At 41.4% G+C, this 22,229-nt stretch overlaps 1 protein-coding gene across 3 annotated transcripts in view; it reads right to left on the minus strand.

Moving 5' to 3' along the window:
* Positions 1-14,445: 14,445 nt before the first annotated feature.
* The window catches only part of LOC146862956 (acidic mammalian chitinase-like), a 92,559-nt gene continuing 84,775 nt past the window's right edge, over positions 14,446-22,229 (minus strand). The window contains exon 9 of one of the 3 annotated variants that reach the window (XM_085642328.1): positions 14,446-16,323. In XM_085642328.1, the coding sequence (XP_085498454.1) occupies positions 16,150-16,323 (174 nt within the window). In that variant the 3' untranslated portion in view covers positions 14,446-16,149. The remainder of the gene's footprint in view (positions 16,324-22,229) is intronic. The other 2 variants (XM_085642329.1, XM_085642330.1) reach the window with 2 other exon arrangements.

Raw genomic sequence — 22,229 nt, forward strand, 5'->3', positions numbered from 1 at the left:
GCACCGAGGCGAGAATTAACAGGTCCGAGGAAACTGAATCCAAGACCCGCCGAGGCGGGGGATTGAACTCTGGTCCCAGGCCAGAACTCTGCATCAGGGTCTGCCGCTCTAACCATTGAGCCACACTTCCACAAAGTTCAGACTTGTAGCAGAAAGTCTATGTCAAAGATGTCTAATTTGTCAGCAATACAATCCTGGGAGAAAGACAGTGGTGAGTCTAGGAACAATAGGCCGAGCAGGAGGGCCTTTTACCAGAATGCAAGTGGATTTCATTGAAATGCCTCCTTGTAACAGACCGAGGTATGTTCTGGTTATAGTTTGCCTATTTTACCGGTGGGTGGAAGCATTCCCAACAAGAAGAAATGATGGATTGACAGTAGCAAAGCAGCTTTCGAGAGAATTCATCCCCAGGTTCGGGTTCCCAGTGACCCTTGAATCAGACAGAGGAGGGCATTTCCATAATGAGATTGTAAAATTGATTAGTGAAGCATTGAATGTACAACAGAAACTACATTGTGCCTACCGACCAGAGGCTTCTGGTGTGGTTGAGCAAATGAATGGTACAATCAAAAACAGAATTGGGAAAATGTGTTTAGCCACAGGAATGAAATGGCCTGATGTCTTGCCTCTAGTATTGATGACGATCCGTACAACCCCAGACAGAACTACAAGGTTAAGTCCTCTTGAAATAATCGTGGTACGTGCGATGAGGCATGTTTTTATTCCAGTCAACAAGCTGATGACTTTCTGATGACATGGTATTGGAGTACTGTAAAGGCCTGGCTGACGCAGTTCATTCTGTTTCATCAGGTTGGAGCGGATGCCACCACCCTTGAAAAGAAGCCAGCCCATGATCTGAGCCCAGGAGATTGGGTAAGGATAAAATGTCCACAGAAGAAGAAACTGTTTGGTTCCCAGGTGGGGAAAACCAAGACAAGTCATTCTGACCACGACAACAGCTGTGAAGTGTGCTGGATTGAAAAACTGGATCCATGCCAGCCATACTTTAAGGATACCAAATCCAGTGGACAGCCAAGAGAAAGAGTATTATGACGAATCAGAGTCCAGTACTAAATCAGATAACGAAGAACCAAAAACACGAGAAAATCCTGTAAGGGGGGAAAAGGAACCAAATCAGATATTGGTCCCCAGAAGTATCTGAGGAAAAGATTACAGATTTCTGACAGTTCAGATTCTGAAGACGAGCAAAGAAAGAAAGGTCCCAGAAAAGAACCCAAAAAGAAAGAAGGAGTAAAAAGAATTCAAGGGAAAGAAGTCCCAGATGAAAGACAGAGAAATTCCACCTGAAATTATAGAACTAAGTGAAGGGACAGGTACAGAGAGAGGGACAGATTGCGGAAGACCCCCGAGGAGGTATAGGGAACTGCAACATCCAGCTAGGTGAAGGGACAAGTAGCCAGCAGGAAGATTGCGTGTCGGAGGGACAGAAGTAGGGAAACCAGAACACGTGGTGGAAAAAGAGACTACTGGAAAGGAAAAGCAAGGTGGGACAGAGTCAGAAGAGAGGGAGAACGAAGTACCTGAAGGTCGAGTTCTAAGAAAGAGCTTGGAGAAATGAAAAGAATGTCAGAGAAAGTAAATTGAAGAGAACTGTTAAACCCGAAGTTTGGCCGAACAAAATAAAGAGACTGAGATATTGGTTGACTCGAGTGAAATCACCAAGAGCTGAACAGGTGAATGAAGTCTCAAGTCAGGAGAAATCAAAGGAAGAAGAACCAATTGTAACCAAAGAGTCCGGAAGAACAAGAAAACCTAACCAAAAGTATAAGTCACCGGAATGGACGTATGTAGCCCTGCCGGAAGACACTCAAGAGGCAGACAGTCAATGAAATCCAGAAGGAGACTTTATTGAAAGTGGTTAAAGGGGAAGGAGAATCAGAAATCCTGAGAGTTCTCTTGTCCGACATTGGAGAAGAAGAAACGAAAGTTCAGGAAATTCTGTATCCTGATTGGGAGAAGGAGGCAAAGGACGATGAAATGCCAAACTGAATAAAACAAAGAAGTTGATGTGGAAACAGTAAAATCAATGAAAAGTAGAAACTAGTAGAACCACGTAGAAGCTTAGAAGTCTTGGGTTAGAAACTAGTCGTGAAGTAGAAGAGGCCAAGTCAAAAGACAGTCCATTTTGGTAAAAATGGCTAACATAGAAAGTAGTAAAGGTAAATGTAACTACATGAAAAGATGGTGTAAAACATGTTGCTGTTGTACAGGATTATTAATGCTTTTATGGAGCATATTAGCTCTTGTGATCTCATTTAAAGTCACAATAGATACAATAGAAGGACATGGTGAAAACAAAACTAACATAGGTAAAATTTCAAAGGTATCTCAGACTGTAGAAGCCAACATTCATTTGCATAAAGACAGGTCTATTAATGGTTTTCCTAATAATGTTTTTTCAAAGTTATTGTATGAATATGTGAAGACTATGGATGTAAGGGACTGCTACGTATGCATGCAGTTACCTGCTTCTGTGGCAGAGGGAGTGACTTATCACCTTCCAGCAACTTATGGAATAACATGTAGTGTAATAGCTAGTTTGTTTTATCAGACAGGGAATTTAGAATATTATTTTTCAGATGTAGATAACATTTTTGCATTAGTACTTGCTAATAATAAATTAAATAAGGTAAAACCTGCCAAGGTATTAGGTGAATTTTTCTTTGAGACTAGTGAACTAACATTAGAAGCTATATTTAAAAATAATTTGACTTGTAGTCTGCAGAAAGAGAAGACATTTTTAGATATGGTGGAAGAAAGAAGACATACAATGCATAGAAAGGCCTCTGAAGGAAGAGTTGAGAAAACAACTTGGGATATAGAAATGGAAAAACATCTGATGAAGGGAGAGTCAACTCCGACAATAGCTTTAGATAGGCCTCAGAAAGGGAAATTTTGCATAAGAAGGAATCAGACTGCATATGACAATTATTTACTAGGTAATAGTGAGTGCCATGATACATATCGAATCATGGGTGGATGGGGATTCAAAGGTGGAAGAGATCCAGTATTTCCTGGACTATATTTTATCTGTGGGAACAGGGCATATTATCGTTTGCCAGACCATTGGTATGGCAGGTTACGTAGGCCTGGTATTTCCAAAGATCTTTCACATGGACAGAGAAAATTGTGTACACAGCTTAAATAATCATAGTGCGTAGAAGGAGAGAATCTTGGGCAGAAATTGTAGGTGACATCTTTGGAACATTGATACCAGCAGTGGGAATATCTGAATGCAAACAAAATAAGAAAATTATTATACAGTAGTGGATCGCTTGTCAACAAACACCGCTGGTGGATTTTTATTGGTTAATACTGAAATGGTTGCTATGGTAATGCAAAATCGACTTGCCCTTGATATATTATTAGCAAAAGAGGGTGGAGTCTGTGGAATGCTGAAAGTTCAACATTGTTACACTTACATTCCAGAAGAAAGTAAAGACCTGAAAGTTTACATTAGAAATATTACTGAATTGCATGATAAAATTGTACCACTGGAGGTTGATAATGTATGGACAAGAATGGGAAAGAATATAGCTGCTATTAAGAATGTTAGTTAAAATAGGCAGTACAATTCTAGGTAAAATTTTGTTTCCATTAACATGTGTGATTTTTGCACTGTTAATTCTAAAATTAGGGTGTAAGTGTTGTACAAATAAGAAAACAAAAGATGATAAAAAGAGGAAAATTGAAAAAGGTCAAGATATAGAAATGGAAGAGATAACATTAGATGAGTGGAAAGAGTATGTATAAAAAAGGCAAAAAGAGAAGATAAAGAAGAAACTGAATTCTAAACTATGAGTAAGAAGTCATTTCGAAATTTCCATAAAAAGGGTAAAAACTTTGGGTGTTATGTGGTGATAATATCACCAAAGTGGGGATTGCTGGAGTGCGGTTTTTCTTAAAAATGTATACCCCCTCCATTCTATAAGGTTTGAATTAAAAAGAAGAACGGATTAATATTAATTGTACTAATAGTTTGCTGTGGATGACTGACCAATATTATTAATATAAGAAATACACGTGGGAACTGCTTTTGCATGGCCTAATTAAAGTTTGTACGCATATTAATGATAGATATTTAGAATCAGCATGATATATGTTGCTTTTGTGATGTATTTGTAGTTCGTGCCTTATAAAATAAGTTTTATTTGCATTAAGTGATGCTTATTGCTAGATACATACACGCACATAAAGGGTTTAGTGAGGGAATAACATTTTAATAGTCATTTCTATGTATTAATTACGTTTTGTGTTTCCTTTGCTTAAGTTGGCCTTTTCGGAGTGGCCACAAAATGGCTGCCATCCCTATTTGACAGACTGACGCTATGATGAAATCTCTGGGTGAAGTGCGCATGCGTTGCTACAGGCAACAGTGGCCTTTGAACGACCCTAACCCGACTGTGGCACCCAAGGACGCACCGGGCTGAGAGCCAGATGCCCTGAATGGACAATTATAGATACAATTTATCAGTCAATATATGAACTATACCTAAAGAAACATCTTGCGCTTGGGAATCAAGAAGGATGATTGAGTTTCCACCAATCAAAAGTGTTTAAAACATATGTTTGTAACATTTTGTCGGTGAATTTACTATAAAAGATGTAGAATAGAGAGGGTAAAAAACTCCAATCATTTGATTGTCGACTCGATTTCCTGACGTTATGCTGACGGAGAGGACGGTGACACTGCAGGACAGCTGTTATCCAGAAACTCTGACGGACTGATCAGATGCCCAATTACCAAACGAACTGATTAATCGCTTATAGGCAAAGAGACAAAAGATCTGAATTTGACTTAGAGGACGACATTTAGCCAGAATAGGTAAATATGATAACAAGAAATGAAATGAGTAATGATTTTTCTATGCAATTAATCTAGATAAAAAGTTCTTTATTAATTATAAGAATTGTGTCGGGTTGTTATTTGAGAAATGTATTGATGTAAAGTGTTTAGAGATTTAGGTGTTACTTCACTCAACAACTAGCTGATCCATGGCCTATCCATGGGAGGAATACTAGGATAATGTTTGGAGTCCTGGTGAGGTAGGAAAGAATAGGTGAACTTATCGCTCATTAGGGATTTGTGCATTTCCTCTCATTACAGCGTATGGAGTGAAAATCACCTCTTTAGCATCATAGATCAATAGGGAATGAATGTTGGTGTTATGGGCCCCACCAGTGAATGGAATGAATGAATGCGTTTGTAAAGATCTATGGTCTGTAACGGAGAGAGGGATTTAGTATTCCACGCTGCAACAGTGGTCATGTGGGGGAGTGGCTTTGGAGCGATGAGGTGCCATGGTGGAGGGTGATAGGGAGGGAGTATGAGGGGGAGGTCATGATGGGAAGTGGCTACGGAGAGATGAAGGGCAGTGTTGGAGGATGGCAATGAGGGAATCCGAGGAGGAGGTCATGAGGGGAGGTGCTTTGGAGCGATGAGGGGCACTGGTGTCATGGCTTTCGTTTAGTAATAGGGACTTGCTTAATCTTGAACGCTTTGAGCTGTACTGCAGTGAGAGGAATGGATGTGCACTCTCTGTATTAATACAGAAACATGGAAAGTTGAGAAGACCAATTGCATATTTTTCAGCTATGCTAGACCCTGTAGCTGTAGCGTTGCCAGGTTGTTTGAAAGCAGTAGCTGCTACTTGTAAGAGTCTGGAACAGAGTGAGGGAATTGTGATGGGATATCCTGTGCGAGTGTTTGTACCTCATGATGTGGCAATCCTTTTAACAAGGAGTTGCACTCAGTTCAATGCATATAGTCGGCTGACTAAGTATGAGAAGGTCATATTAGGTGCAACAAATGTGAGCCTTGTGAGAGGTCTGAACGTGAATCCTTCAACGCTATTGCCTGATGCTGAGAATGTTGAAGTCAGGGACGAAGTGGATCAGGATTGTTTGGATGTATTGGATTTCTGTACCAAACCACGTCCTGATATAAAAGATGTACCTTTGCCAGAAAGTGACTTTGTGATGTTTGTGGACGGATCATGTTTGAGAACAGACGAAGGAATGCTAAGTGCAGCAGATGCAGTATGCACACTTGCAGCAGTAATGGAAGCATCTTACCTGAAGGGAGTAAAATCAGACGAGGTTGCTGAACTTGTAGCCTTAACTAGAGCATGCAAGATCGGAAAGAATGTGAGAGTGACTGTGATAACCGATAGTCAGTATGGTTTTGGTGTTGTGCATGATTTTGTCTGGATATGGCTGCAGAGAAGATTTGACTTCAAGTGGAACTCCTATAAAGAATGCTGAAGTGGTCGGAAAGTTGCTTGAGGCAATACAGCTGCCTAAGCAATTGGCTATTGTAAAGTGTACTGCTCATGTGCAAACTGCTGATTATATCGCGGTCGGAAACAAATATGCCAATGATATGGCCCAATATTGTGCTCGAAACCAGAACTCTATTAACAGGGCTAAAGAGAGGGAAATTAATTCTTGCCCCGTACTGTTTACTAACACTGTGGATACCTTGGAAGAAGTGAGGCAATTGCAGGAAGAAGCAGGAGATGAGGAAATGAGACAGTGGGTAAAAGCAGGATGTGCACCAAGGGAAACCGATCATGTGTGGGTTTATTGAGACGGAAGACCAGTCATGCCTGATAGCATGGTGTCTGCCATGGCATGGATGTATCATGGACAGGGACACATAGGGAGGGACGCGATGATTCGGTCCTTCAAGCAAACGTGGTACAATGCAAAATTTAGACTTGTAGCCGAGAGCCTTTGTCAAAGATGCCTTATATGTCAGCAGTTCAATCCTGGAAGGAAAACAGTAGTAAGTCTAGGAACGATAGGTCGAGAAGGAGGGCCTTTCACCAGAATGCAGATTGATTTCATTGAGATGCCGCTCTAATAGGTTGAGGTATGTTCTAGTAATGGTCTGCTTGTTTTCTAGATTGGTAGAAGCATATCCCACGAGAAGAAGTGATGGAATTACAGTAGCAAAACTACTTTTGAGGGAATTCATCCCTAGATTCGGGTTCCCAGTCACAATTGAATCAGATAGAGGAAAGCATTTCCATAATGAGATCATGAAGTTGATTTGTGAAGCATTGAATGTACAACAGAAACTACATTGTGCCCATCGCCCAGAGGCTTCTAGTGTGGTGGAACAAATGAATGGCACCATTAAAAACCGATTGGGATAAATGTGTTTAGCTACAGGTTTGAAATGGCCTGATGTCTTGCCTCTAGTACTCATGACTATTAGATCTATTCCACATAGGAACACAGGTTTGAGTCTACATGAAATTATCATGGGAAGAGCAATGCGCCATGTATTCATACCAGTCAACAAGCTGTTGCCTATAACTGATGACTTGGTGTTGGATTACTGTAAGGGACTCGCTGACGCAGTTCATTCTGTTTCATCAGGTTGGATCAGATGCCACCACCCTTGAAAAGAAGCAAGCTCATGATCTGAGCCCAGGAGACTGGGTGAGAATCAAAGTACACAGAAGAATGAACTGTCTGGTCCCACGTTGTGGAAAACCACGACAAGTGATTTTGACTACAACAACAGCTGTGAAGTGTGCTGGGATCAAGAACTGGATCCATGCTAGTCACACATTGAGAATCCCAAATCCAGTGGATAACAAAGAACGAGTATTATTTAGAGTCAGAAAGTAGTTCTGAATCAGATGCTGAAGATGTAAGAACAAGAGAAAATCTTGAAAGGGGGGAGACAGAGTCAAACTTGACATTTGCCCCAGAAGGAGATTGCAGATTTCTGATACCAGCTCAGACTCCGACTGAACAGATACCGGTATGCTCCGGAAAAGAGAAAAGCAGTGAAGAGACAATCAGAGAAGTTCTTGATAAAGAAATTCCTGATAAAAAAAACAGAGAAATTCCACCTGAAATACCAAAAATAGATGAACAGGTGCCAGATACAGAAAGTGAGGGAAAGATTCTTGTGGAAGACCCGAGGAGTTGTAGGGAATTCCAACATCCAGTTAGAAGAAGGGACAGTTAGTCAGCAGGAAGATATTGTGCAAGAAACACGAGGGACAGAAGTAGGGAAAATAAAAGAAGTGGTGGAAAGAAGAACAGCTGAAAACAAAAAGCAAGTTGAAACAGAATCGGAGGAAAGTGATGAGGAAGTACCAGAGGTCGAGTCCTGAGAAAAAGAACATGGAGAGCTGAAAAGAACGATAAAGGAAATAAATCAAAAAGACTAGCACAAGATGAAATCTGGCCTAACAAGATAAAGAGATTAAGATCGACTGACACAAGTGAATTCCCTAAGAGCAGAGCAGGTGAATGAAGTATCAAGTAAAGAAAAATCGAAAAATGAGAAAATAACTACAGCAGACAAAAACAAAACAAGAAAGCCCAACCAGAAGTATAAGTCACAGAATGATCGTTTGTGGCCCTGCCTGAAATAAAAGAGGCGGATAGCCAAGAAAATCCAGAGGTGACTGTACCGGAAGTGGTTGAGGAAGACGAAGAATCGGAAATTCTGAGTTATCTTGTCCGATATTGGAGAAGAGACGGATGTTCAGGAAGTTCTGTATCAAGATTATGAGAGAAAAGTGAAAGACTATCAAATGCTAACAAAACGAAAGTGCTGCTAAGGGAAAGAAAATAGAATACAGGAAAATACATAACTGATAGAACCAAGTAGGTGCTTAGAGCCTTGGGTTAGACAAAACTAGTTGTGAAGTAGAAGAGGCCAAGTCAAAAGACACTGATCATTTTGCAAAAATGGCAAACACAAAGTAGAAAAGCTAAATGTGTATTTCTAAAACTATGGTTTAAAATGTGTTGATGTACAGGATTACTAATGATTCTATGGAGTGTGTTAGCATTACTGATTTCATTTAAAGTTACAATAGACAATAGAAGGACATAGTGAGAATAAAACTAATCGAGAAGATTCAGAGAGTATATCCGACTAGAATAGATAGAAACTATCTACATAATGACATGTCTATATATGATTTCTCTAACTGTGTTCTCGAAACTTTTGAATGAATATGTAAAGACAATGGACGTAAGGGACCTACCATCACCTCCCATTAACATATGGAATAACATGTAGTGCAATAGCTAGTCTGTTTTACCAAATAGGGAAATTAGAATATTATTTCAGATGTAGATAACATATTTTCACAAGTATCTGCGATTAACAAATTAAATAAAGTAAAGCCTGCAAAGGTGTCAGGTGAATTCTTCTTAGAAACTAAGGAACTAACAGAATATATATTTAGAAATAATTTGACTTGTAGTTTAAAGAAAGAAGAAAAGACGTTCTTGGATATGGTTGAAGAAAGGAGATTGAAAATGCAAAAGAATGCATCTGAGAGAAAAGAGGAAAAGACAGTATGGGATGTTGAAATGGAAAAACACTTGAAGGGAGAAGCTAGTCCAACTATGGCTTTAGATTGGCCTCAGAAAGGAAAATTATGTATTAGAAGTAATCAAACTGCATATGATAATTACTTTGTAGGTAACAGTGAATGCCATGATACATACCGAATCATGGGTGGATGGGGATTTAAAGGAGGAAATGATCCAGTTTTTCCTGGGTTATATTTTATCTGTGGGAACAAGGCATATTATCGGTTGCCAGACCATTGGTATGGCACATGTTATGTAGGTCTGGTTTTTCCAAAGATATTCCACATGGGAAGAGGAGAAGATGGTGTACATAAGTTAGGTAGTCTATTAGCTCGTAGGAAGAGAGAATCTTGGTCAGAAATTGTAGGAGACATTTTGGGAGCATTGATACCAGCAGTGGGAATATCTCTGAATGCACACAAAATTAGAAAACTATCAACAGTAGTGGATCGCTTGTCAACAAGCACCGCTGGAGGATTTTTATTAGTAAATACTGAAGTGGTTGCCATGCGTGCTATGGTAATGCAAAATAGACTTGCCCTTGATATATTATTGGCAAAAGAGGGTGAAGTCTGTGGAATGCTGAAAGTTCAACATTGTTGTACTTACATTCCCGACGAAAGTAAAGATCTGAAAATCTACATTAAAAATATAACTGAATTGCATGAGGAAATTACACCACTGGAGGTTGAAAGTGTTTAGGAAAAGATTGGGAAGAAACTTTCTTCTATTAAAGATTTCCGGTTACACTTAGGTGGTACCTTTAGAGGTAGGATCTTATTTCCATTAACATGTGTGATTTTTATAGTATTAATTTTAAGATTAGGATGCTTGTGTCATAAAAGAAAGAAAATACAGAAAAAGTTAAAAAGAGAAAATTTGAAAAGAAGACAGAATTTGAAGAAGTAGAATTAGAAGAAATGAAAGAATGTATAAAACAGCTAGAAGAGAAGAAATTGGGGAAACGGATGTAAACTAACACTTTGACAAATTATGTTTATATATTTCTAAAGCGCTTGAATGCCGAGGCGTCTTGGCGCTGAAAGGTGCTTTAGCAGGGGAAGGCGAAAGTATAGCGGCCTATGTCATTGCAAAGAGCCTGGTTTTTAAATGTTTTCTGAAACTCTGAAGATTGGGTTGGAGCCTCATAGATGGGGGCAGCTTATTCCAGAGTCTGGCTGCTGTAATTGTGCGGCCACCCCAGCCTTCTCTTTTAATCTTTGGTACTCTGACCAAGCCTTGAGTGGCTGATCTTGGGTCTCGCAAAGGAGCATATGATATAAAAAAAACTTTCAAGACCTTCAGCTGCTCCACCGTAGATTGCCTTATACACATATGTAAGTGCTTTGAAATCTATGCGTTGTTTTATGGGCAGCCAATGTAGGGAGCGTATCCCGTTCGAAGTGGATTGTCCTTTGTGTAGGCCCAGAATAAGCCTGGCAGCTGCATTTTGCAGGGACTGTAGCTTCAACAATTGAAACTTATTTATCCCTAAAAAAAGGGCATTAGAGTAATCTAGCTTGGAGAGAAAAAGAGCCACCATTACCGTTTTTGGGAGTTCCTGGGATGTGTAAGGAAAAAATTCTCTTAGCGTCTTCAGTAAAAAGAAACATTAAGACGTCAAGCTGTTTACTTGTGCAGCAAAATTAAGTTTGCTGTCAAAGAGGACCCCCAGGTTTCTGACTTTCTCTACAGGAGACGGGCATTCTCCCGCCTCTCTCGGCCACCATGCTTGATTCCACAACGGCAGGCCAGGTCCAAACTCCATCACCTCTGTTTTATCAGTGTTTATTTTTAGATAATTTTGACCCATCCAGGACATGATTTCCGAAAGGCATGCATGGAATCTGCATGCAACCGATTCAGGCTGATTGATAGTGGATATAATATGTTGAGAATCATCAGCGTACGACACTAATGTGAAACCATGTTTCCTGACGAGGTTAGCCAGAGGTGTGACGTAAAGATTGAAAAGAGTAGGGTAGAGGGCCGATCCCTGTGGCACTCCACAGGGGAGATGGAAGCGGTCAGATCTCATGCCCTCCAAGAATAGTCTGTGCTCTCTATTTTCCAAGAAGGAGGCTAATAGGGCCAAGGCGGTTCCTCCCACTCCCAGGTCCCTCAGCCGTTGTACCAGTACGGTGTGATTCACAGTGTCAAACGCTGCAGAGAAATCCAAAAGCACCAGGACCGCCCTCCCCCCGCCATCCACAATCTTGCAGATTTGTTCAGCAGTTTTAACAAGTGCAGATTCAGTTGAATGTCGTGGCCGAAAGCTGTGCTGGGAAGAGTCGAGCAAGCCGTGTATGTCTGGGTAAGCGGTAAGGGATGTGTTCAGATGTTTTTCTAAAACCTTGGCTGCAAATGGCAGTACTGCAAAGGGACGATAGTTGTTAGGATTGCAACAAAATTGATACAAAATTTTAATGGTGTGGTAATAAAAATCACCAAAGGGGGGATTGATGGAGCGGGTAGTACAACATTTTGTATACCTCCCCCATTCTACATGAAAATACCAATTATATAATCTTATTAATTATAATATTATTAAATGAGTTTGCATTAATATTAAACCAACATTACGAATATCCAAATTGCACGTGGGATTGCATATTGCACGACTAAAATAACCTTTATGACTACAATCCGTACGCATACTAACAGTAGTAAATAGAATACTGCATGAATATGTTGCTTTTGTAAGGTCTCTGTAATGTTGCTCGAGAAGAGGACCGAAAGGGTGAATATAATTGCTTTAAATGTTGCTATACGCTAGATAAATACAAACACAGAGGGATTAGTAAGGGGTTAACAATAGATTTATTATTTCTTTGCATTAATTACTCTTTTGTGTTTGTTTTGCTTAAGTTGGCGTTTGGGCCTAAATCCAAAATGGCAGCCGACGCGACACAAGTGGCCACTGTCCCACGAGGCATGGAGTGAAATGCGCAGAAGCGACAAAGTGTTCCAGACCCCGTCATGAACTGTGATCTCCGTGTACCCAAGCAAGGACACTGTGGGAAGACGGCCAAGACTGAAGATAATTGATTTTCAGTAAAACCGGAACAAACTGACTTTTCACTGACTTGATGACCTCACCCCTCGAACTATACTAATGTCCCAAATCCTAGCATCGGACGATCGCAACCAGCCAATCAGAACCGTGCTGAAATTACAAAATGTATCTTCTGGATTTGATTTTCTTATAAAAGTACATGGTAGAATAGTGAGGGTTAATCGAGCTCTCGACCGCTCCCAACATCGATTTCATAGACCACGCTACTCGTGACGTTACTTAGGCGACTGGCTGCATTTTCCTGAATCCTAGATGGTCCAGATGCTGCCCAATTATCGGATGATTGTGAACTTTTCCTAATTCTATGGGCACTGATAGATGCTTGCACGTCTCTGGTCTTTTGCCGATCTTTGAGACTGTCGCGTGCTGAGCAAAGAACTTTGATCTGCTTAGACGAATGATGACAGATTTGAGTATGCAGACCCAATGACCTAGAGAACTCCAGATAGCCAGATTAGGTGAATATGATGTTCTGCGATTTACTTGAAATTTGATCTAAACTTTCTAAATGCGAACTTAAACTCTTCAAGAAATTTTAGATAAACAGATATTGATTAACAAGAAATGAGTTTGTGGTTTATTAAGAAAGGTAGATCTAAATCTTGAAATGTGTTTTAGCTGGTTCTAATTAAATCACCATCAACCAATCCAACTATTTGGTCCATTGACCACGTGGGAGGAGTGCCTCGATGTTTAGGATTCAGATCTGTAGGCGAAAAGGGTGTTGATGTACATTTTGTAAAATAACTTTTCTTTCCCTATAGGTTATAAGGTGTTCCCCTCATGTCGAGCTCATGTAGACCGGTGAATGTGTAAGTGTTGATGTTATGGGCCCCACCAATGTCTGCATGTGTGAATGAGTTAGTGCGACGTCGGGTCTGTAACGCAGGGAGGATAACGGTACAGGTTTGCTTTCCCCGTTACCAGGGGGTTTTTTTTGCACTCCATCACATGCTCAAACATGTAAATGCACTAAAACTAGCAAAAATGGAAAACATCAAGAGCTTATTTCAAAAGATCATTGGCTGTATAGGGTTAATCACCGAGCACATAAATCAGAAAGAATTGCAAACAGGAACATTCTCCCAAAATGATGACCTTGCTTTTATCCTGAACTAGATTTTCAGTAAAAAATGTGTAATTATCTTGTGTGACATTATTAAGAACTCAATAGTTCAACCAAATATCACAAATTGAAGCCACTTCCTTTGCCACTCTTTTATGTGTTGGTGCATTATCATAAAACAGACTTCCACCCTTGATTGGGCACAGATGTCATGCTTTAATGGATTCATTGTTTTAGCGTGGAATAATCTTACATAGTAATAGTATCTCTGAAGAGCAGGAAAACAAAAGGCCTCATTTAGAGTTTAGTGTGCAGGATAATTCGTCTGAAATGTGGCGGATGTCATGTATGTCGTACTGTTTCATTATAGCCCGGGCCACTGGAATATGTGCGGAATCCTGATTTTTGTGAATATTTATCATTTGTGCGTTGCTAAGTGTTTTGATTTGTATTGATCCTATTAAATCTGTTTACAGCACACTTCAGAGTTACAAAAAAAATGTTTTATTTTTGCTTTACTAACTGCTGAACGAATACAGTTCATTTAAAAGGTATTTACATTTAGCTGTGTGTTGCAAAAATACGCAGCCACGACCCGTGCAGGTGAGCGCGGTGGGGCTATGGGGTGGAAGTGACAGACGACGGAATAGGTCAAATTAAATAAATAAAACCACTTACCTTGCGATCACCGCATCGCCGAGTTGTTTGTAAGTAGTTTTATTCATTTATTTTACCTATTCTGTCATTTGTCACTTCCACCCCCCCTGCCACTGCCCCACTTCCACCGCGCTTACCTGCACGGGCCACCACTGCAAATATGACATCCTACTGCCTTTCCTGTCAAACTCTGTCCACTCGACCAAGATTGTCACCTAATTCACTTTAAAAACTTCCCTCACTTCACAGTCTGAGAAAGAAAAGTAAATACCAGTCCATAGGTTAAAAGAATAAGCAGCAATTTGTCAAAAGACCTGGCTGACATTTGGCCTCCTCCTTTGAAAATCCCCTAAATGTGACAAGATCAGCACCAAATCTTTAAGCATCTTTATTTATTGCTCGGACTTTAGCAGCCCACCAAAAATGGGCTCATGACCCAGTGTTTGGGAAACGCTTCAGTAGAGAATTGGTGCAACCTTTCCATCGTTAATCGTTTGTTTCACCGAGTGATCTCAATGTATGCAGCAGTCATGCACAAGTCAACGGTTCACACACTAAATGAACACAAGAATAAGCTGCACCTAGAACAGCACAGGTTTGTCCTGACGAAGGAACAGCTGCCTGGTCCGGGAGTGCCTGCAGCAGCTACTCATCCAAAGTCCTTTCTATGTCACTTGTAGGGGAATCCAAAGGTTAGCCTCCCAAACTACAAGCCATAGGCCCTGCTCACCGTCAGGTCCCAGTAAAGGAGCGGCCAGGGTCCTTAACTGGAGATGGGCGGACGCATGGTATCTGCCAACACGTGGCAGGTGAGTTGTCCCCTGCATGAAGAGGGCATCGATATCACTGACACTTTAAGTATGAGGACGAGTCATGCGACAATGTTTAGCGGATATCCTACTTCACTAAACTCAAATAAAGGCTTCACGTCCTCGAGAGTGCAAGGTTTGGTCCCTACCTCCTCCTGATGAGGCCTCTGTGCCCTGATCATTGCCAGGCTTTCTTGGCAGTGTGTTAGGAGCGATGTCCCCGCCAGCAGGGACATTTTACGGATCTGGGGGGCCCTGGGACAATTGTATTTAGGAGGTTCTGTTCACGTTTCAGCTCTTTCATGCCCTCTTTGGCCAGGGCACTGGCAGTGCACAAGCACATTCGTCCAAATTCTGAATGCGTTTACATCTAATATTCAGGGATAGCGATGTGCGTTTTCAATATTGTTACACAGCAGCAGCTCGAGAATATTACTGCAAATAATCTCCATGACACCCTCCCATTTCACCTATGGAAGGTCCTGTTTCCTTCAAAAAACAAACTTTTTCATGAATATTACACGAAACATGAAAACATTCCTTTACAAAATGTCTGTAATAAAGTCACACACATCAACTACATTAAAATAAATTAACGCTAACGGTATTCAAAACAATAGGTTTAGGAATTATTCCAGGTCACCAGGGCAAGACTGCGGATCACAGCTGGCTCTTTGAGGGGGCGGGCCTGAAAGGAGGGGGCATCCACCAGAGCCACTGTGCCCAGGCATTTCAACGCCTCTGCCTGCCAGGGATGCAGAGGTAGTGACAGAAGTGTCCCACCCTCTTCATCTGGTTTCTGGTCACTATCAGAAGTTGGAATTTACCAACAAACCATATGAGATGTTTTCCAGTATCAATATTGTCTACGAAATTAACTTGTTTCATGAGTTATTTCCCAGATTCAAGATTCAGCCTGACGTCAGGGGATAATTCATCCCAGCAGACCTAGAAGAGACAGCGATCTATGGCAAAGCCAAAGGTTGATGGACTCTCCACTCTTACCCCGTCCATTCCATGGGACACCCAGCCACTATTGCTAGATACTCCAGTGCGGCCCTAAGAGGCACAAGGGCTTCGGGCACCACCCTGCTTCACTCCAGCCAGTGGAGACCGGAAGGACTGTTGTCACGCCGGGACACTGGCACCACGCTGAACATGGACTTTCAACACTTTTGTGATTTTCCTCCTTCTCCTGTGTCCTCATTACCTTCAAGGAACTCCTTGAGCTTGTTTATAAGAGGGTACGGGCCCTCATTGCAGAAAGTCCCCGCAAAGTAATCCTGGTCGATGGTACACACCATGCCGCCTCCAAATCCTTGCTCCCTCACAAACTGGACCTGAAAATACATAGAGAAAAGTTGTGAAAAGACCCATCCATTTATTTTGTTGTATTCTTAAATCGGTGCGTGTTCAAAGTTACATAACCAGGCAGAGTTAAACCTCAAATCTAATATGGCCAGGGTAGGAATTGGCAATTGGGCCATATTTTTTTTTTAATGAAAAATGTGCGCTTCCTAGCTGATAGTGATCTAGGCAACTGCCTAGAATTGCCTTGCACCGGCCCTATAATTTTTTTCATTTACTCGTTTTTTTTGTATTACTGTGTAGTATGAAAGGGCAATCAATATTAACATAGTATCAAAACACAGTAAGGAAAGCAGAATACTTTCTTTGCACCAGTGACGGAACAATTCTGTATTGATGACAGGCTCATTTTGCACCTGCATTTCCATTGTCTGACCTGTCTAAAGTGACATTTGAGTAGACCAATGAGCGCAAGAATGACATTTACATAGGTGGCTCCTCCATTTGAGAAGAAGAGAGTTGACTAACAATCCCCAGAGTTCAAAAATAAAATGGTAAAGTTAATTTAGTACCTTTTTATTTTTTCTGCAACCTGTCGTGAAATAAGTATCAGGACAGGGTAGTGCCAGCACTGCAGATTGGCAGCAGCAGAGAGCTATGCGCTTTAAAAAGTGCACGTTTCTTTGGCCGGCCGTCTTGTGCTGGCCAGCCAGACATGCGCATTTTAAAGGTCTCTAACCTAGCGGTCTTAGACAGCTGGGTTAGAGAAAGCGCAGGCCACCATTGCTCTTAGGTGCGCTTACTCTATCCAATCCTGGTGTTGCGTTCAGGTTGTGAAAGAAACCCTGGGATTGGGCAGTGTAGTTTCCTGCATCAGGAGCTTCCTGAAGACACCCGAGGGAGGAGGTGGTCACGCTGCGAAGAAAGAAAGGTACTTTTATTTAGTTTGTTTTTTGTTGTTGTTTTGCCCCCCGGATGCCAATTGCCACAGCATTTGCTAAAAATACACTTTTGCAGTAGTTGGCCAGTGCAAACGGGGGTTCAAAAAATTGTTCAGTCACAGGTCTACTACAGGGAGGCAAGTTTGTAGTGCAGTATGTGACACACGGTGTCCTGTGCCTACTCATGGGAAATTGCTGCTCATGTTAGGCTACATCTGTACTTCCGGACCAAAACTACCTAATGGATTTTTTTAGCAACTCCACATTTATGTGTGCAACGTGTTTTTATAATTGTTAATCTGAGGTTTGCTTCTCAATCGATATTTTGGGCAGTTTGCATCCCGATTAGACGAAGGGTCTATAGTGCTATTAGTAGCATCAACATTGCTAGGGAGCGTGCAAAGTTAGTCACATTCAGGAAGTTTATTTATTTTTAAAGTGTTTAAAAATGTTCTAACTTTGATTACTTCATTTAGTTTGTGAGAAATAGAAAAAAATCATGTACAAAATAGCTAATATAATTGCATTTATATAGCCCTGAAGAGGCATCGGAGGCCTTTTTTTTGATACAGTATTCAAACCAGCGCCCATCAGCTTGTATCTGCATCATGGTTCGGGGCAGATGTATGAACGCATTTACTAGTCGTAAACGTACATTTCAGGGTACAAAATCGAGACATTTAGTGAAGATAGCCAAAGCATTGTGGGCGTCAAGAGCAAGAAACATCTTTTGGAGCAGAATATCTTCCGAATCAGATGGATGAGATGGCAGACTGGTATTTATAGATCCTTTATGTTAGATTTGAGGGCCTCTAGTTAGCAGAGGTAGGTACCTTTGTCCAAGTAGGAGCCCTTGCGTCTAGACAGGGTAAGGGGGCACAGTCCTAAAATAACCCCTGCTCACCCCCTTGGTAGCTTGGCACAAGCAGACAGGTTTATCTCAGAGGCACTGTGTAAAGCATTTGTGAACACATACAGTAACCAAGTGACAACACTACAGATGGACACCACACAAGTTGTAGTTTAAAAATAAGTATTCTTTATATAGACTTTATCACAAGATCACAAAACGAATAAAAAATTCACAATATTGTACTTACAATGGTAGAAATAGCTTAATTTTCTTTAGATGTTAAAATGCGACTGAGTTCAATGTACCTTAAGATGCGTAACGCTATACAACTAAAGTGTTGTAGGGAAGGTGATGCGTCGGTTCCTTACACGCAACGGTGATGCATCAGGTCCCTACTGCTGCGTAGGGGATGCGTCGGTTCTTCTCTGCGAGGGGAGGTGATGCGTCGGTTTCTTACTGCGATGAAGATCAGGTGCAATGAAACAAAGATGGCGTCTTTTCTTGATGTGACATGATGCGAGCTGCGACAGGCCCTGCGACACGCTTCCCGGTGATGCGGCGGCATCAGATGCGAAGTCGATCCTCTTCTCCAGCGATGCGAGTTGCTTCGACAACGATGCGAGCCGCAACAGGCCCTGCGAAAATGCTTCCCAGTGATGCAGCGGCATCAGATGCGACGTCAATCCTCTTCTCCGGCGAGGCGCTTCGGGGACCCTGCGATGACTCAACGGTTCTTCTGGTTCGCGACAGGCCCTACGACACGCTTCCTGGTGACTCAGCGGCATCTGCTGTGACCTCGAGTGAAATGTCCAACTAACTATAACGTCCCTGATACATATGCTTTTTTTCAGTGAATATAAAAAAAATATAATATATATTATATATATATTCACTGAAAAAACCATAGGTTTCAGGGGTGTTATAGTTAGCTGGACTTTTCACTTGTACAAAACCATTGAAATTCCCCCGTTATAGTTAGTTCAGCTAACTATAACTCGCGCGCCCGCAATCCACTGCTGATGACGTCACATATTACATCACTCATGACATGGTCAGTGACATCACTCATGACATCACTGATGACATCTCAAATGACATCACTGATGACATCATCCAGTGAATGTGTGTTTTTCTGAAAATTAAATATGTTTTATATATGTATATCTCAAGGTCGATGGAAGAATAAATGGGTATATAAGTGTCTAAATGGATGATTTGTTTTTGAAAAATTGATTGTGTAACTGACTAAGTGTATCATAGTGAATATATGGCTTAGTGAGTAATGTTTAAATATGTAAATATCTGTATCAGTCTCTCACTTTGTGTATAAGTGGCTGCATGGGTTGGTGAGTAGCTACATGGGTGTCTATATAGGTTATTAGTTGTTTTTTTGAGTATCAGTCTGAGTGTCTGCATGGTTCGGTGGGGGGTATTACGTAGAGCATAGGTGCATGAATGAGTGACTCACTGTTTGTATGTGTTGAACACAGCATGTGTGCAGGACTGTATGGGTGGATGAGTGTGTGTATGGGTGTGTTAGTGAGTGAACGACTGTCTCAATAGTGTCTTTATGAGTAACTACATATGTTTTAAACTAGTATATGTGACTATTGGTGTATATATGTGAGTATATGTGAGAGTGAGAGATTGAAAGAGTTCCTGTATGAATAAGTATGTGTTTCTATAAGTGATTGTTTAAAAGACTAAGTATGTGTAAGTTTCCGTAGAAGTAAGTGTGGTGGTGTGTGTATAACTGTATATGCAAGTAAATGTATGTTTGATTCTTTATTAGCATGAGTGACTATGTGTGTGAGTAACTATGGATGAGTGGCATTGTGTAACAGGATGTATAGGTGTATGAGTACATATGATGAGTGAGTACATGTATGAGTGACTGTATAGGACTGTTGGTGAATGAGTGGATGTGTATGTGGATCTTAGAATTACTGAAGAGGTTGTTGTAACTGGTATTGGTATGTCCATTGTTTTGAAAATTTGAGTCTCTATTTTTGAATGTGTGTATCAAAGGTTATATTAGGGTGAGAGGAGGTCTGCCACTCTATCACAAGGATGTTGTCATCAGTGATGTTATGAGTGATGTCATTTGAGATGTCATCAGTGATGTCATGAGTGATGTAACTGACCATGTCATGAGTGATGTAATATGTGACATCATCAGCAGTGCATTGCGGGCGCGCGAGTTATAGTTAGCTGAACTAACTATAACGGGGGAATTTCAATGGTTTTGTACAAGTGAAAAGTCCAGCTAACTATAACACCCCTGAAACTTATGGTTTTTTCTGTGAATTTGAGGTTTTTTAAATGCTAATTCCTAACTATAATGTGCCTGAAACCTATGGTTTTTTCTGTGAATTTCAAAGGTTTAAATGCTAATTTCTAACTATGCCTACAGAGATAGGACATGTGAAGAAAGAAGAAAAAATGCACAGAAAGAAACAAAAGAAGTGCAGAAAGAAGCAACAGAAGTCCTCAAATACGAAGATAAGTGCAGGAAGAAGGATAACGTGCAGAAAGAACAAAAAGAAGAGCAGAAAGAAGCCTTGTTGCAAAATCATCCTGTACCCTCAACTTTTTCAGACGGATACTGGTGGTAACTGAGTCTGACTAACCAGTCCTAGAGCCAGTGCTATGTTAAAAGACACTTAGAATACAGTGAAAACACCTACATACACTAGGGAACATTATGCGTTGGGGTCCCCCTGTGATTAGCATGACCTCCTCTGTAAGCCCCTAGTATATAATAGGGCATAGGGATTAAAACTACCTCTTAGAACAGGCCACAGGGCGTTTTTGCACACGTTAACTCAGGTCCCGTCCCCTCCCTTCACCACTGTGTAAACACACCCTGTGTCCATTTTTAGTTGGGAGATTAAGTTCATTGGAATCCTGAGGGTCCCTAGGTTCCAACTAGCCCACTAGGTACCTCCAGTAAGTGCCACAGAGCTGCGTTGCAGAGAGGTGTAAAAAGTGGCACGGCCTGGACCACCTCCTTGCAATGCAGCTCAGTGGCGCTTACTGGAAGCACTTGGTGGGCTAGTTAGCCCCCAGGGGCCCTCAGTATTGAAGGGAAATTATATCCCCAATTTAAAACGTGCCATAGTGCGTGTTTGCACACGTCACCTCAGGCCCCGTCCCCTCCCTTCACCACTGTGTAAACGCGCCCTGTGGCTGTTCTAAGTTGAGAGATTAAATCCCCTTGAATCCTAAGGGTCCCTAGGGTCAAACTAGACCACTAGGTACCTCCAGTAAGCGCCACAGAGCTGCGTTGCAGAGAGGTGTAAAAAGGGGCTTGGCCTCAGAACACCTGTCTGCAGCGCAGCTCCCTGGCGCATACTGGAGATGCCTGTTGGGGGCGCGTTTGCAGAGTGCTGCACGGAGGGGGCATGGCCTCCGGCACGATGCCAGTCTTATTTATTTTAATTTTTTAAGAAGGGGGCTGTGTGGTTCTTATTCTAATTTATTGGCCCTGATGACCCCATCCCCCAGGGCCTGTCTCCTAATTATATTTTTTTGACCCCAATCCCCAGAGCCGGCCACTGTTTTTTATTATTTTTAAAAAATATATATTTATAGACACCTAGGACATGCTGGACAAACCGTACGTACCTATCACCATGACGATTTGTGTGATATTCATTAAAAGGCGACTATGCATGCAATGAATCCACGTGGATTGTATTTACACCACTAGTGAAGCTCTGACATGTCTGATGCCCTACCGTGCCTAATCCCGGTAGACACCCTTGTCGTTTATTTATACAAACATGGGTAGCTATTGACGGGCACATTTAATACACATGCACACCAAGCCATTCAAAGGGGATTCGACAAAAATTCGACCAAAACTATGTAAGAAACCCCCCTCACGGTTAATAAAACACACATCCACTGCCGGATGTGTACTACTTTTTATTTTACTCTGGAAAGGGGACGAACATCACTTGAGAGTCACAGAGCGCTCCTGACAGAGCCCAATGCTGTGTTACACCCACCATTGCCTACCGAGTGCCACACACACCTGTGTTGTATTCCACTAGCTAGTGCATATGCTATGACACTCTCTAGCCCATGTGCACTGTAACACCACCCCGTGAATATGTCATGCCACACTTGTCTTCGCACG

The sequence above is a fragment of the Triturus cristatus genome, chromosome 2_2, assembly GCF_964204655.1.
Source record: "Triturus cristatus chromosome 2_2, aTriCri1.1, whole genome shotgun sequence".
In the NCBI taxonomy this organism is placed as follows: Eukaryota; Metazoa; Chordata; class Amphibia; order Caudata; family Salamandridae; genus Triturus; species Triturus cristatus.